This window comes from Stenella coeruleoalba, assembly GCF_951394435.1.
Source record: "Stenella coeruleoalba genome assembly, chromosome: 10".
In the NCBI taxonomy this organism is placed as follows: Eukaryota; Metazoa; Chordata; class Mammalia; order Artiodactyla; family Delphinidae; genus Stenella; species Stenella coeruleoalba.
Genome location: NC_137156.1, coordinates 36,945,084 through 36,961,815, shown reverse-complemented (window position 1 = coordinate 36,961,815; position 16,732 = coordinate 36,945,084). Strand labels below are relative to the sequence as shown.

General features: G+C 39.5%; 1 protein-coding gene across 15 annotated transcripts in view; it reads left to right on the top strand.

Moving 5' to 3' along the window:
• The window catches only part of DNAH8 (dynein axonemal heavy chain 8), a 327,201-nt gene that overhangs the window by 215,551 nt on the left and 94,918 nt on the right, over positions 1-16,732 (top strand). For 14 of the 15 annotated variants that reach the window (XR_013830241.1, XM_079934721.1, XM_079934718.1 and 11 more), the window contains 6 exons: positions 3,020-3,175; positions 4,642-4,824; positions 8,879-8,984; positions 10,653-10,905; positions 11,005-11,195; positions 16,149-16,270. Coding sequence is in view for 14 of the 15 variants with exons in the window: in XM_079934721.1 (XP_079790847.1) it covers positions 3,020-3,175; positions 4,642-4,824; positions 8,879-8,984; positions 10,653-10,905; positions 11,005-11,195; positions 16,149-16,270 (1,011 nt within the window). In the remaining variant the exon portion in view is untranslated. The remainder of the gene's footprint in view (positions 1-3,019; positions 3,176-4,641; positions 4,825-8,878; positions 8,985-10,652; positions 10,906-11,004; positions 11,196-16,148; positions 16,271-16,732) is intronic. The other variant, XM_079934720.1, reaches the window with a different exon arrangement.

Below are 16,732 nucleotides of genomic sequence, written 5' to 3'. Positions count from 1 at the left end.
GTTTTACACCATCTTTATATTTTCTGCGCAGCTCTTTATATAGGGTAGTAATTCTGATATTTATTGGATTAAATGAATTAATCAAAGTGTGTCATCATTACAGGAAAACAAACAAACCCAGAAAAATCATGTGGTCATCTTGATAAATGCAGAAGAAGCAGTTGGTAAAACTTAAAAACTTAACAGCAATTCATGATAAAACTTCCAGCAAACTAAGATTAGGAGAGATCTTCCTTAATCAGATAAAGAGTATTTACAAAAAGCCTACAAGAAACACCATATTTAATGGTGAAACATTGAAAGATTTCCTTCTGAGATCAGGGCTTTGCAGGCACGTGGACACTGTCTAGCACTCTGGATCACCTCAAGATACTCCCACCTCATTAAGACTCCAGTCCGTGTTTGCTTAGAAAACCCAGAAAAGTCCTGGGAAGTGAGCATAAGTGGAAGGGAAGAGTTAAGGGAAAGGGAGTCGATGAGAACGCAGTTCCTGAGGAGCTGTAGACACAGAAGTGCATGAGTGGCGTTCCTGCTCCTGAACCCAGCTCCCTGGATCCAGCTCAGCTATAACTTGTCCCTTGCTCCCTTGCTCCCTTCCTCACTCCTCTTGTCTCCCTTGGCTGTTGATCTCCCTGCTCATCTTATTCTTATTTTTCCTGATTGTGTCTTTATCTCTCCATTTCGGCATTAAACTCATTGATAGCCTTCAGTCATGTCCTTCCTGATGCAACCCTGTCCCAAGAAGCTTCTTGAGGAAGTAACAGAAATATGCCAGAGACACTTCCTTATTTTAAAAACCATCAACTGCTAGGATGTAAGCAAATTGAACTGCATCCTTTTTACTCAGAAAACATTATTTTTCTGAATATGTGGATAAGCACATACACAAACACAAATAAAAGAAAATAAAATGAAACAAAACTATTATTTCTGTGCTTGGGAAGGAAGGCAAAATGAAAAATGAAACACTTTATAAATGAAAAACAAAACATATTTTATATGTCCAGGGCTGCATCAAGGCCATCTTCAATGCCCTCTCCAGCACCTACAGCTCTGACCTCTGGAAAGAGAATGTATTCACTTAATTCCCCTGTAAAGAATTCACTGACTACTTTGTAAAGCCTGAATGCCAGAGTATCCGTGCAGGAGATACAGGCTCTTGTGGTGGCTACCACAAGCATTCCTCCATGAGAAGAATCAAGTGAATTAAACCTGAAATTATGACTCTAAGATAGTATTTCAAGTTTACAAAAGATATTGAAGGTGGTTAAAGGTAATCTTTAATAAATTGACAATTTGAAAATTATTTTTTTACTTGGTGTATTAGTCAGGGTTTTCCAGAGAAACAGAACTGAAAGGATATCTAGGTATAGATATATAGAAAGAGTTTTATTATGAGGGATTGGCTTATGGGATTATGGGGTCTGAGAAGTCCTAGATCTGCTATCTACAAGCTAGAGCCCCAGGAAAGCCATTGGTGTCGTTCCAGTCCAAACCCTAGAAGGCCTGAGAACCATGGGAGTCCATGGTGTAAGCCTCAGTCTGAGTCTGAGGTCCCAAGGGCAGGAGAAGATGGATGTCCCAGCGTAAGCAGAGAGCAAATTGGCCCTTCCTCCACCTTTTTGTTCTATTCAGGCCCTTAATGGGTTGGATGATGCCCACCTACATGGATGGGGCCCATCTTTTCTTAGTCTGCCGACTCAAATGCTAATCTCTTCCAGAAACAACCTCACAAACACACCTTGAAAAGATGTTTGCAAGCTATCTGGGCATCCCTTAGCCCAGTCAAGTTGACACATAAAATTAACCATCACACTTGGGAAGGACATCACAAAAATAGAGTTTGCGTCTTGGGGAGTAGAGTAGGACAATTACGTTTAGTCTTCCTGGGACCTTGTTTCATCTTGTTTAAGTAAGCTAGTTGAAGCTCTTTGTTTAGATTCATTTACCTTATCAACTCATAGTAAGGTCTTTCGCAGCACATCATTTATATAAATAAAGCTATCCATCTGGGGGAAAAAATTCCTTCGTGTGCAGGATATTTTGTTTTAGTTATTTCCTTTTTAACCAAAACAGGACAAAGATAGACTTATTTAATTTTTCAATTCCACACCTTTTTTCGTTGCAAGTGGGAGATAATATTTTTAAATTTCACTCTCCTAATCACCTGCTGTCCCAGTGGATCTTCCTTGCGTCTTGGGATCGGCACTCACAGTAGCATAAAGGCAATAGTTGAATTCAGAGGATAGCATATGAGAAGGTAGAGAGTTGAGGACTGAACCTTTGGGAATCCTCACACTTAGGCAGGGGGAGGGATCACTGGAGAAATAAAGAGTTCAAAGCCAATTGGCTAATGCAAAGATCAACCAGCCCAGTGTGTCTATTTTAACTAATAACAAACATTGATCTAAAACTGGGGGGCCCCACCAGGCATTCAGAATTCTAATTTTTTTTAATGTAAAAATATAAAAAGTGACTGTATAGTCTTTTAGGTTGATTTTATGCAAAGTATCATATTCTTATTTTATGTCACTCTTAGAGACAGAATACATGGATGGACCCTTAGTTTGACTCAGTGTATCATTTTTGACATTTCCATGCTTATTTTTTAATCATTTGTTCATCTCATAGGTGTCCTGAGAAGATAAGTGAATATCACAAAAATGCAAGTTAGTTTGCTTTATCTGAATGATTGTAGCTATGTAAGTTTAAAGGATTAATCCTTGATCACTTCTCTTCCGTCTGCCGGAGCAGAGCTCTGACCTTCCATCTAAGGAATGCCACTTGATTCTCCTCTTTTGATCTGAGAGACCCCCATTACACACCCAGGGCTTCCACAAAGTCATGACCCACCAAGTTTTGAAAATTAATTTTTGTTTGTTACTTTCATTTTTATAAGTAAGTCTTCCTATACAGTCCTTAGAATTCTTAGTCACTTATCCAACATATCTCTGGTTTCCACTCAGGAACAGGCACATTCTTTGTAACATTTATATAGCAATGAACTCTTTATTTGTAGATAACCTCTCTGAACCATAAGTATTTCCGCACGCATTTGGAGGACAGTCTTTCCTTGGGCCGACCCCTTCTCATTGAGGACATTCGTGAAGAGCTGGATCCAGCCCTGGATAATGTATTAGAAAAGAATTTCCTTAAATCAGGCACCACTTTCAAGGTGAGCTTCGAAAAAGGGGGAAAAAAAAGAAAAGGAAAAGAAGAAAAGAACAATGGTGACATCTACTTATCTTTTTGAGCATAGCAGTGAAGACAATTTCCTTCAGGTGGTACTATTTGACACGCTGGAAAAAAATTATTTCCAAACTCATATTCAGTGTTCCTTTTTTAAAAAATAGTATATAAAAAATACAGGGGGACAACAATATCTTGGTAACAATAGCCGTTTATCCAAAACTAACATATTAAGGAAAGGCATCTTGTCATAATAATAATAATATATTAGTGTTACACACAAAATATGTACATTCTAGCAGCTCTGAGAAAGTTGGTTTTCAAGCCATGTATACATCTATACAATGAAGCCTGTGTTTCCTCACTGGATAAAATGGCATTTTTAGTTAAGTCTATGGACATTGATTTTACTTCTCTCTTTATAAACTTTCAATCCAAACTCAGAATTTGCTGGAAGCAGTGGAATACAGTTCCCGATCATTGGTGATAACATGCATTGTTTTCAATGCAAGTGTCTCTTTTTTAATTGGTTTCATTCTTTACTTTTAGGCTTCTGTGGTTTTATTGAATGACAGCATTTCTGACTGAGATATTTTTGCTTTGGACAACTTAATTTCATGAATATCAGTGAATAAGAATGCCAGTTTTCTCATTAAACAAAGACAGATTTATTCAGAAAAATTTTCTTCATAATGTGAATTCTTTTATATGCCATATTTAATATGCCAAAAGAGGTTGTAGTATGTCCATTCCTGAAGGCCTTTTAAAAGACCCAGATTCTTATCTGCAATGTGAAGGTCATGATGCCTGAGAATTAGTGCCTTAGCAATGTGGTTTTCAATCACAGGAAGGATTAAAATTAATTAAAATTTTAAGTCATTTTAAAATGTTATAATTTCCACCTGAGCTTTAGGTAGCAAACCCAGTTGTTTTCAATACACTGAAAATTGTGGTGTTTAAGATAAGTGTTATCTTTCTGGGGAAAAAAGTTGGCATTTTTTTCTCTGAAAATTTCATTAACCCTTTCTCTTGTCAAATATGCTTCAGATATGACTGTGAAATGCAAAAAGAAATAACACTTCTTTTTTTTTTTTCACTTCTTATAAACACAACAAATTTCCATAGTAGGAAACAATTTCCTCAGGTGGGAAAAAACAATCAAATATGAGGCATGTCTGAGTTTTCCTTTATTCAACATTTGTTTTGGATAAATTTTTCATTTAATTTGCTTGGTGTCATGGCTAAAAACATTTTCAGGCAGGACCACAAGTCTAAATTATTCTAATGGAATAGGCTTTATTATTTAAGATCACTGATTAAAATTTTACAACTGATTTTTGTAATTCATTCATTTCACTGCACTGACTTTTGATAAACTCTCTCCTAAACTGAACCCAAATTTCTTGTCTTGTCCTTTAAGCTGTTTGTAATTTAATATTTGAATTGATGTAGGTGAAGGTCGGAGATAAGGAATGTGATGTCATGGATACATTTAAACTTTATATTACAACAAAGTTACCAAACCCTGCCTTTACCCCTGAGATCAATGCTAAAACGTCAGTCATTGATTTTACTGTTACCATGAAAGGACTTGAGAACCAGTTACTAAGGAGGGTAATTCTAACAGAGAAACAGGTAATAATTTCTCAAGGTAAAGAACTTCTACTTATAATAAATTTTAATAAACGTTTTAAATGTATTGGGAAATTGTTGAGTATATGGAAAAGAAAAAATTGAGCAAATCATAGTTACCTTTGTTAGCATAAATATTTGTTTTGTAGTCTCAAGTCCTGTTGAGAAATCATGTAACTCACCTCTCCTCCAACACCAAAACCACACGTGCACACACACACCACTCTTTCTACTTCTGACTTTAAAGCTTTGGGTATGTTGACTTTCATATCTATTGCCCTATGGATGAATAGTCTTGGATACACCTGGAAAATTCAATAAAATAATGATCCTGGAAAAGAGGAACTTGCTCTGAATGAGTATTGTTACCACTATAGTAGTTTCAACTACTACACTGCAATAGTAATTGATAGTACTTGATTGTAATTGATAACACCACAATCTAATAATCTAATGATCTAGAGAGCCATACTTTTATCTTAATTAAATGAAACTTGCACTGAAGCAGAGAAATTAAGTATAATTGAGGGTTCTGATAAAACAAAGAAAAAGTTAAGGCTGGAAGATTTTAAGAGACTGATAGATTAAGTTTTAAGATAAAGCTCAGAAAACATTAAATGTTATGTATAAAATATAATTTTATATATTTTCATTGTATAAAATATATTTATAAAATCTGAGAAAGTTTGTATTTGCTAAAACGTAATTAATGTTAGTATTAAGGTTTCAAGGAAAAGGCAAGGTTAGAAATAATAAGACCAGAGATGCATAAAATGGGAAGGTGAGAGAAAGAATGGCAGAAGACTTAAGGAAAGGAGGAAAGGAAGTGATATGAACAGATGGCTACAAATACAGAGGAAGATTCAAAAAGGAAAAGAGAAATGATACTGACACCAGATAAATAGAGGGCTCAGTAAAAAGAGAAGTAAAATCCTACCTGGTTAACAAGAAATGGCTAACTTGGGGCAGGCCCTTGAAAGGCAGCCAGTCTGGTGGAGTAAAGGGAGCCCAGTTCCAGCTTCCACTCTCATTAGCTGATTTTTTTTCTTTTAATATTTATGTATTTATTTATTTATCTTGGCTGCACCAGGTCTTAGTTGCGGGCACACAGGATCTTCGTTGTGGCACATGGGATCTTTAGTTGCGGCATGCAGACTTCTTAGTTGTGGCATGCATGCGGGATCTAGTTCCCTGACCAGGGATCGAACCTGGGCCCCCTGCATTGGGAGCATGGAGTCTTACCCACTGGACCACCAGGGAAGTTCCCCCTCATTAGCTGTTTGATCTTAGTTTCCAAGAAACTGCCCAGGGCTTATGCAATCTAGAAAGGGAATCATCTCACTTTCACAGTCTGGCAGAGAGCATGGACCCCTCAGTTCACTGCCTCGATCACCTCTTAGGGCCATGTGGTATCAACTGTTGAAAATTAGTCCTTCCTTCTTGGTCTACCTGGTGCTGTTGGTCTGTTCTGAGATGGTGCCTCATCTCAGGTGCCAGATCCCCCATGCAGGCTACACTGACTTCTATAAGGCAGCCCACACCACCATCTAAAGTACACTCCACGTCCCCAGAGCGCCCCATGCTCACTCTTCTAGGCCTTAACTTCCTCTCCAAGAGATGCACTAGGATGCTAACACCAGCCTTGCTGGAAAAAACAAAGTGCACACTTAATCTGCAGGAGGACATCCTGACTGTGATGTTTAACCCTCCTAACAATCCTGCTCTTACACCCCCATTTTACAGATGAACAAATGGAGACCAAGGAGAATAAGGTCTTAACCCATAAGAGCACATAGACTTTCCACCCTGCCAAGCCTCGTAGATAAGCTCTACAGTTCATGCTGTAAAACTCACAAGTCGTCCATTGTACCATGATGCTTGTTTTTCCATATCACACTGAAAAGGACGCTAACATGATTTCATTTTGTCCACATATTTCTATACTGCCACTGTTGGGATGACTGCTTTAATGAAGACAATTCATTAGCTATTCTCTGCAAATACAGCCATGATCTTCATCACCACCCCATCAAATACTGCAAGCCACTAGTACAATGGCAGTATACTAGTCTTGGAGTTGGGGGACAAGGATATTAGGCTCATCCCTTCTAGTAAGTAGCTGTGTGTATTATATTGCCATGTTATTTGGAGTTAATATTTCTGGGTCCTCAGTTTCCCCAGATGTAAAATAAAGTTGTTGAACTAAATTCAGTACACTTCAATTTAACAAATATTTATTAGGTTGAGTCACTTCTCTGCAAAGCCTCAAGATAAGTGCTGTCAAGGATACAAAAATGAATAGGGGATAAACACCAAGGTCCTACTGTATAGCACAGAGAACTATATTCAATACCCTATGATAAACCATAATGGAAAAGAATATAAAAAAAGAATATATATATACACATATATATATATATATAACTGAATCACTTTGCTGTACAGCAGTAATTAACACAACATTGTAAATCAACTATACTTCAATTTTTAAAAATTAATAGGACAAGTTCCTGCCCTCTAGATGCACAGAATCTAATTGGAGGGATATAGCTGACACATAGATTGTGATGCAAGCCGTAGTAGATGTACAGAGGAATGCCGTGCTGTGGGTTTTAACTGACAGACTGGTTTAGGAAGACTTTCTGAAAGTGGTGGTATTTCCGTAGCAGTTTTTCAAGAGACTTTCTCAAATAAGTAGTTTAAAAACACATTTTTAATGCAATTCTAAGTACAGTGTGTGATTCTGTATAAGATCAAAAAAGAATGCTACAGGGCTCCCCTGGTGGCGCAGTGATTGAGAATCCGCCTGCCAGTTCAGGGGACACGGGTTCGAGCCCTGGTCCAGAAAGATCCCACATGCCGCGGAGCGCCTGAGTCCGTGTGCCACAACTATTGTGCCTGCGCTTTAGAGCCCGCGAGCCACAATTACTGAGCCCATGTGCCACAACTACTGAAGCCCACGCGCCTGTAGCCTGTGCTCCGCAAAAAGAGAAGACACCACAATGAGAGGCCTGCGCACCGCAACGAAGAGTAGCCCCCGCTCGCCGCAACTAGAGAAAGCCTGTGTGCAGCAATGAAGACCCAATGCAGCCAAAAATAAATAAATAAATAAATTTTTTAAAGTAATATTAAAAAAATGCTATAAAGAATGCTTTTGAGACAATTTAATTTACTCTATATTTAGCAAGAGTATTATATCCATGTTAAATATTCTGAATTTGAAAATTACACTATGGTTGTATAAGAGAATGTCCTGTTGCCTAGGAGATGTGTTAAAGTTTTTACAGATAAAGTATCATGACATATGCAAACAGTTCAGCAGTAATAATAACAGTAATGATAAAAAGTATTATATAGAAATAGTGATAAAGCAAAATGTTATTTGAGGAATCTAGGTGAAGGGTATATGAGAGTTCATTGTACCAGTCTTGTAACTTTTCTGAAAGTTTGAAATTTTTTTCAAAGTATAATTTTAAGACTATATTATTTATGTAGAAAAGAATATACCTTCCAGACATCCAATTTAGCCCCTCTGGTAGAAGATGCAAAAAAATGGAAAATGGATTTGTATTGGCAGCTGGCTATGTCAAAGCAGGTACCTGGTGTTCCTATAGTCAGGTCCCAGCTCAGGAGCTCCATTTGGCTTGAGTGGCCTCTTGGTTACTTGGTATTGATGCTTCTTTGTCTCTAGCCCTTCTGACTGCAAATGAAGTTAGCATTTCTGACTGAGGCGGTATATGGGAACAGGGTCAAGAGAATGGGACAGTCTTAATTTAAAAAAACTTAAAGTTGAGAAGAGAGCCGAGCAAAATTATTTTAGCAGGTTTATCTCATTCATGCCCGTGTAAGTGCTATGGAAACTTAATGCTAATGGGCATAATCTTTAAAAAACTGTCCAGAGAAATAAAAATACAAATAGATAGATTTGACTAACGATAGTGTCATTTGAATGGCACTTTTGTTTAAACTTTTAAAAATGAATAATAAACACTAGTAGGTTGCATTTGCCATAATAACTGGTAATTACAGTTCTGATGTTATTTTTTTTTAATAACAGGAGTTAGAGTCTGAGAGGGTTAAACTTTTGGAGGATGTGACTTTTAATAAGCGGAAGATGAAAGAACTTGAAGATAACCTTCTCTACAAATTAAGTACTACAAAAGGTATTGTGTTACTAAGAAATAATCACATAATGGATTGTGAATAAATAAGGATTTCTTGTACCCTCTTTTCAATGCTCTCATGATTACAGATATTAGGAAACAGTTGAGTTATTCACGCAAAAACAAGCAAGACAATTTCCATCTAGACATTACAGAGGGACTGCAGAGAATCTGATATCTGAATTAGCAACCGGCATCTGAGCATTTGATAATAACACAGTTTTCTTGATATAATTGCTCTCTCCCGAGAAAAATAAGGGCTCCCAATACAGCTAGGTAACTCACAACAGGCTAATTTGCTTGCCGAAAGGAGACTAATGTGCTCAATCTATTTTGTGTTTTTTAGATTGACTCTTTCATTTGGTGTTGAAATGCAATTGCCACAGTGGGTTATGATGTGTGTAATGTTGTCAGAGACACTTGAGCAGCCCAGGCTCAGTCACTCTGGACTTGACCTCCCACTTAGAAGTCAGGGATAGGTTCTCCTCTGGGCAGTCAGATCATCGTACCACCCCCTGGGATATATTGTTCTGTAGTAGGCAAATTACAGCAACCTAAATTCTACCATTCATTCGCAATCTAATGATGAATACTTCCCAAAAGCACTTTAACCCTTGGATTTAAAAACAAAAAAACTTAACCTCCCAGAAGTACATCAAGTGTTACTCTCACAGCAGTCTCCAGCACTTTGAGGTGACCTCATGGAAAAGGCCTTTTATCTGCCTTCATTGCACTGCTTGTGCTAATGAAGTTGTCTGTCTCGTGGTCCATGACATCTCCCAGCCATTTGATGCCTCTGGGCATTGTAAATATTACCAAGGAGGACTGACTGAGGATCCAGCCAAGAGTTTGAGGTTAGTCACAATTTGGACTTCCCTAGCAGACCTAGCGTGCCCATCAGAGCAAGTAACTCAGCACCTTCCAGAAGCACCCACCTGCTTCTAGGTAGGCCAGAGCACCGCTCTCTGCAGATATTGTGACCGTTATCTCAGCACCTCCAGGGCACCTTTCTGTGTCTTAAAATTGAGATATTTTTATTTCTATGTTTATTGTCGTTGACATGTTATGTCTGTTAAAAACAATAATGAAGAGTAAACCTAAAAATAAAATCAGGATTTTTCTTCCTGGTTAGACACTTCAACTGTCTCCTAACTCGTTAGAGACATAGAAGGACCAGAGTTCTCAATGTCAAGGACTGTTGAACTAAAGCAGGAGTAGAGAAAGTACGATTCACCTGTAAGCTGGTGTGTAATTCACACTGTGAGACAAGTGGGAAGGAAAAGCCTGTGATACTGTGAGGGGAACCATCAAGATGATAATGGAGGTGAAAGCCACGTCATAGGAACAACTGAAACCACTGGGACTGGAGGGAGATGTGAATTTTCTTCAGACATTTGAAGACCAGATTTGTGGGCTGCCTTGAGAATTGCCTTTTGCAGATTTTCAGGCAGAGTGGGGGACAAACCCTAGGCAGGAATGTTTAGAACGGATTCAGGCATCGGATGCCTGGTTAGACTGGAAGCCTCTCATGTCTTAAGATTCTGCCCTTCCATCCTGTGGGCTTTGAAGAAGTCAAGTTGAAAATTAACGAGGTGATTTCAGAAGTGATGCATCTCGTTTCGCGGCTTTCCCGTCTTGTGTTCCACAGCTTTCCTGTTTGGTTTTTAGGTTCCTTGGTAGATGACGAATCTCTCATCGGTGTCCTCCACACCACCAAGCAGACAGCAGCTGAAGTAAGTGAAAAACTACACGTGGCCGCGGAAACAGAGATCAAGATTAACACGGCCCAGGAGGAGTTCCGGCCCGTGGCCACCCGAGGCAGCATCCTCTACTTTCTCATCACAGAGATGAGCATGGTCAACATCATGTACCAGACCTCGCTGGCCCAGTTCTTGAAGTTATTTGACCAGTCCATGGCCAGGTGGGGCCTCACTACCTTGCCCCCCAAATTTTGTGTGTATTCCTACCTACTCTCTTAGAAATGGATTTTTACCTCTTTGATTTTTAAAACATATTGCAGGTCTGAGAAGTCTCCACTGCCTCAAAAGAGAATTACAAATATTATTGAGTATCTGACATATGAAGTTTTTACATATTCTGTCAGAGGCTTGTACGAGAACCACAAGTTCCTCTTTGTGCTCCTCATGACCTTAAAAATCGATCTTCAGAGAGGAACGGTGAAGCACAGAGAGTTTCAGGCTCTCATTAAAGGTGAAGGGTTTGGGATATGGATGTGCTATGTAAAGGAGATTGCTTTAGGTATGCTCTTTGATGTCCTGTAGACCCATTCTTGTAATACCCGGAGGAATTAAGTTCTAATGGAAGTGAAGTTCTTTATGTATACCTCTTCCCCCACCTCCCCCACCGATTTCCATTCATTTTATTCTGGTTACTCAAGATGATTGATTTCAGGTCTGTGTTAACTCTGCAGTTTTTAGTTATGTAATTAAATTAAGTTTGAGCATTGTTGCTTATGAATAAGAGACCCAAATGCCAAAGGGGAGAATAGTGATTCAGGTGATGATCTTTCTACTACTGCAAGAGACCAATTCCTTAAGCAAGGAGTTATAATGACATTTAAGACTGTAACAAAAAGCACACTTGTATTTTATATTTGAAGAGAGCCCGGCTCATTGCTTATCTCCATGTTAAAAGTATAATTAAGGAGACAAAAGAGTGGTATTTTCATTCAATTCAGTTAAACAAGTATTTATTGAGCATATACTATGCAAACCTGCCATACTGGTGTTTGGGATACAAGGAAAAAACAGACATTGCTTTAAAAGAAATAAAAGTCTCATAGTTCAAATAAAGATAATTGAAAAAAACCCTGCAAAATAAGGCAGAATAACCTGTGTTATAAGAGAGCTAAAAACAAAGTGTTATATCTAAAAGGAAGGAGAGATTACGTGTGGTTGGTGAGATCAAGAAAAGCTCCTTGGAAAATATGCCTTTGCAGGTTAAGCCAGGAATTTTTCAGGTTATTTGATACCTGGGGAAAATGGTCCAATCTTTTTCTTATTTTTTTTGATCTTTATAAGTAGTTTAATAAATCGTCTTCTGGCAGCCCTTCTCCCCCAAAAGAAGAAAGTGACATTTGAAATGGACCATGGATGATAGGTAGAAATGAAGAAAACGTCCATGCTAAGACAGAACAGCATGGAAAAAGACATGAGTGGAGTATGTACATTGGTGAGCCTTGGTTCCTAGAGGAAGGATTTCTTGATCTGATAAGAAATAAGGAGTTGTGTAAGGTAGTGATGTGATCCTTTTATTGTTCTTTAGGAAGGTTACTCTGGCAGACATGTGTAGGATTAGAGAAAAGTGCTTTAAGGGAGTCTGTTATAAGCTTCCCAACCACAGGAAATGCATTCCCATCCTAGGGTGAAGACAATGGGAATATAAAGGAAGACAAAAATATGAGAGCTCATGAAAGTAAAATGACAAAGGACTGGGTGTGAGAGCCAAGAGAGGGTCAGAAATGAGTCTAAGATTTCTGCTCTGTGCAAAGATTTCTGGTCTGGATGGTTGAAAGAAGAGCTACTTTGAGAAGTGTCAGAGTGGGGACATAATGAATGTGATTTTGGGACCTAGTTTTATTCAGGATAGGCCAGGTTTTGTGGCCATAAAAACAATCCTCAAATTTCAGCACAACAAAAGTATACTTATCCTTTACTCTCTATCTGACATGCTTGTCATGGTCGCCCAGGAATCCAAATTGCTTCCATAATTACTATGGAAGAGGGACAGGATGTGGCAAATTGTGTGCTGGCTCTTAAAGGTTACCCCACAAGTGACACACGTCACGCTCATATTTCATTAGCCAAAGTAAGATGCATGGCCACATCGAAATTCAAAGAGAGCAGGGAAGTGCCCCAGAGCCACATCCAACATGGAAGCTGCATCACAGCATCGGTGGAGGGTAGTGGATAGATGGCTAAGCCTAAGGTTTGGCAGGTGGGAGTGTGGTTGTGGAAATGCGGAGAGGGCTGGTGCACAGCGAGGGTCTGGGGTTCAAACCAAGAAGTTGCAGGACAGGGGGACTTTATAACTAGCGACAAAGTACCAACCTCTGTGGACTGCAGCCTAATGCCCCCATAGGTCAGACAGGATTTGTCGTGGCTCAGAGGATCCCAGCCTGTGACTGGGACGAGTGAAGCCTAGGGGGCAGCATGTAGATCTGAGGCATCCTCCCCATCAAGACACAAACCCACCCCACCTCACCTCTCCCTACCCAGCACACCCAGCCAAGCCAGAGCTATTCCCTGAAAAGAGATTGGATTCTTCAAAAGTCTTTAAATCAGAGGAGACCGAGAAACGCAGCAACACAGTGGGGAGGGAATTTGTGAGAAGGATTTGATTTGTCACAGAAAAATAAAGAAGGCTGCACATCTGAGCTGTGGTTAGAGCACATCTGTGACTCCATTTCATAAAACTGGAGAGTCAGGGAGAACCGGATTGTATAGGATCAGGAGAGTCAGTGAGAGGAGTTTGGATTTAATTGAGTTGGCGATAGAGAGCCACCGCATGTTTTATAAGCAGGGAAGTAGCATGAGCAGCGCTTCAGAAGATTAATTTGGGATTTTATGATAGGTGGACTGTCAGTACAGTCAGCACTGTCAAGCACAGTAAAAGGGTTGAAAAAAATACAAAACTGGTTTATTGTACAGTTTGTATTAGTTTTGAACCGCTTACAGCTTGACCAAATTATTTTTTAAAAGATGGTAGGCCTTGGGACTTCCCTGGTGGTCCAGTGGTTAAGACTTCACCTTCCAATACAGGGCGTGCCGGTTTGATCCCTGGTCGGGGAGCTAGGATCCCATATGCCTCCAGGCCAAAAAAACCAAAACATAAAACAGAATATTGTAACAAATTCAATAAAGACTTTAAAAATGGTCCACATTAAAAAAAAATCTAAAAAAAAAAAGATGGTAGGACTTTGTTTTTAATGTTTTTTTACAAAGTTAACAAATATGGCCCTTAGATCATTGATATTTTTTATCATTTTGAACTCAGTACTTAAGGGGGAAAGAAGAAAGACTTATTTATCATAGCAGAAATGTTTGATTTCCCTTTGTATTAATTCCTACTAGTTTTCTGCAATATTTGGAAGGTGGCTTTGACTTTCTTCTTCAACCGAGAATGTCAGAACACTTTGAAAAACGAAATAGATACCAGGGGCACTCCTGCACTGTATAGTAATTGATATACCTGTTTCCCCTGCCTGATTATTTTAGAAAAATATCATCTTTCTTTTATTGTAAACCATGGACAGAAAGACACATTAGAGGGTATTCTCTTGCCTTCCAGGTTGGATTGGACCTGAGCCTTCCAAAACAGAGAGTTAATGTCAAAATAACAGCTAATGATTACATAGCTCTTACTCTGGGCCATGACTATTGTTGGCTTTCTACATACATTCATTTATTTAATCTTCACAGCAATCAATCTGATGGATTCTATTATTACGCTCATTTGGCAGAAGAGAGAACTGAGAGAAACTGAGTTTTTGTCCAAGTTTATGCAGCTAGCGAGTGGCAGAGCCAAGATATTTGGGGGAACGGGATGGGCTGTGATTGTTCTGGGTTAGTTTAGGTGCATGATATGTTGGAAACACTGATGTAGCTTAAATATCTTCTCCTGATGTCTTTGAGGTATATGTTTACATGAAATCACTGTGAGGGGGAAACAACCAAGAAGAAAAGGTACGCATCTATCTCCGTGTTAGAGGAGAGAATCCCTTAAATCTGCAGGTGACTTACTCTAGGGCTTGCTTCTCCTATGGTAAACTCAGTGTTAGCAGAAATGGTGCTAGAATAAGGTCTTTTCACCTGGTCGCTGCAGGGGGTGGGGGCATGTGGGAGGAAGGTTTACAGGTTCTAAAGGTGTTGTGGCACTCAGAGCCCCTGACTCCACGGTGGAGCAAAGGGATTTACACGAAAGGAGTACTTCAGCTCATTCACCTTCTCAGGAAGATGCTGGAGGGGAGAGCAGAGACCTGTAGTCCCCTCCACCCGCCACCTCCCCTGTTTTTGTCCCCGGGGTTGGTAAGTGAAGTGGAGGGATTTGATGAGTTCTTCAGGAGGGTTATAGAATTTAAAAGTTCAAGAACCACTGTTTGGCAATCATCTGAATTAAACAACAGAGCTGGAATTATTATGATAAAACATTGCTAAAGACATGCAATAGAGGAATTTTGAAAGTGCAGATATAATCACACATCTTGGTGAAGATTGTCACACTGAATGTGCTCATTTGACTTGTGATTTGCTTCAAAGTACAATCCAGTGCTATCACTCACATTCTCCACTCGACTCGGTGAGAGCAGGAGCCCTGTTGGGTTTCCTCTGCTTTATCCCCAGTGCCTGGAATATGCCGGATACATAGAGGTGGCTCAGTGAATGTTCGTTGAATAAATGAATGAATAAATGATTTGAACATTAATTACCCCCTTAAAAACCCACAGATGTATTATACTCCTCTCTTCCTCTTTCCCTCCATCCCTTCATATATCCATCTATCCATCTTTTTGACCTGATAAAAAATATTTCAATAGTATTGAATATCAAACTTCTGGAGGAGTGATGACTAAGAAATGACTTTTAAAATCACACATGAAAAGATCAACCGATTCATTGATATCAAAATTATAAATTTCAGGGCTTCCCTGGTGGCGCAGTGGTTGAGGGTCCGCCTGCCGATGCTGGGGACACGGGTTCGTGCCCCGGTCCGGGAGGATCCCACATGCCGCGGAGCGGCTGGGCCCCCCGCCGTGAGCCATGGCCGCTGGGCCTGCGCGTCCGGAGCCTGTGCTCCGCAATGGGAGAGGCCACAGCAGTGAGAGGCCCGCGTACCGCAAAAAATAAATAAATAAATTTCAGATAGTTAAAAAACAATAAAAAGGCAAACATCTGCAAACAAGTGAGAAAAATTCTTTGCAGGGAAAAATGACAGGGAGTTGCTATCTGTATAAGATGGTATAAATCACTAACACTTGAAGGAACTGTACCAAAAAAAGGTAACCACATTTTCTATAACGTGATTGTTTTCCAATTTTCCCATTTTTGTGTGTGATATGGTTATCTCGTTTTTTATTATTTGGAAAATAAATTTCTAAAAAACAGAGCACAAGCTGACCTGATTCTCACTGATGCCTTTCCACAGGGGGAGCAGCTCTAGATCTGAAAGCCTGCCCTCCCAAACCGTTTCGCTGGATCCTTGATATGACCTGGCTGAATCTTGTGGAACTGAGTAAACTTCCGCAATTTGCAGAAATTATGAACCAGGTAATAACGGGTTGGATAAAAGTACAGATCTGTAAACCCAAACACACCTGGGCCATTTAAACTGGGGCCTCCTGGTGACAAACCCTTCACCCAGAGGAGTCAACACACTTGTGTAGCTTTAAGGCGCTGTGGCTCTCCTGGGGGGTTGGGGGCGGTGGACAGACGGATATCCCAAGGAATCTTTTCACAGGTGCAGGCAACTGTCTTTACTTCTGTGTGGTGGGCATGGATCATTTATAACCTGCTTGAGTTGCTGTCAGAATCAGAACCCTTTTATTCTGGGTGGGTGGACCCTTTTATTGTAGACTCCATGTTTTCACTGCCTGTGATTAAATAATTTGAGCAAATTTGAATTTGAGGCAAGTGAAGAGGTTGAGGTCCTTTTATAAAAAATCAGTCATTTCAATGGTGAAAATATTTATAAAATGGTGAAGTTATAATGGTGAAAATGGTGAAGCAGAC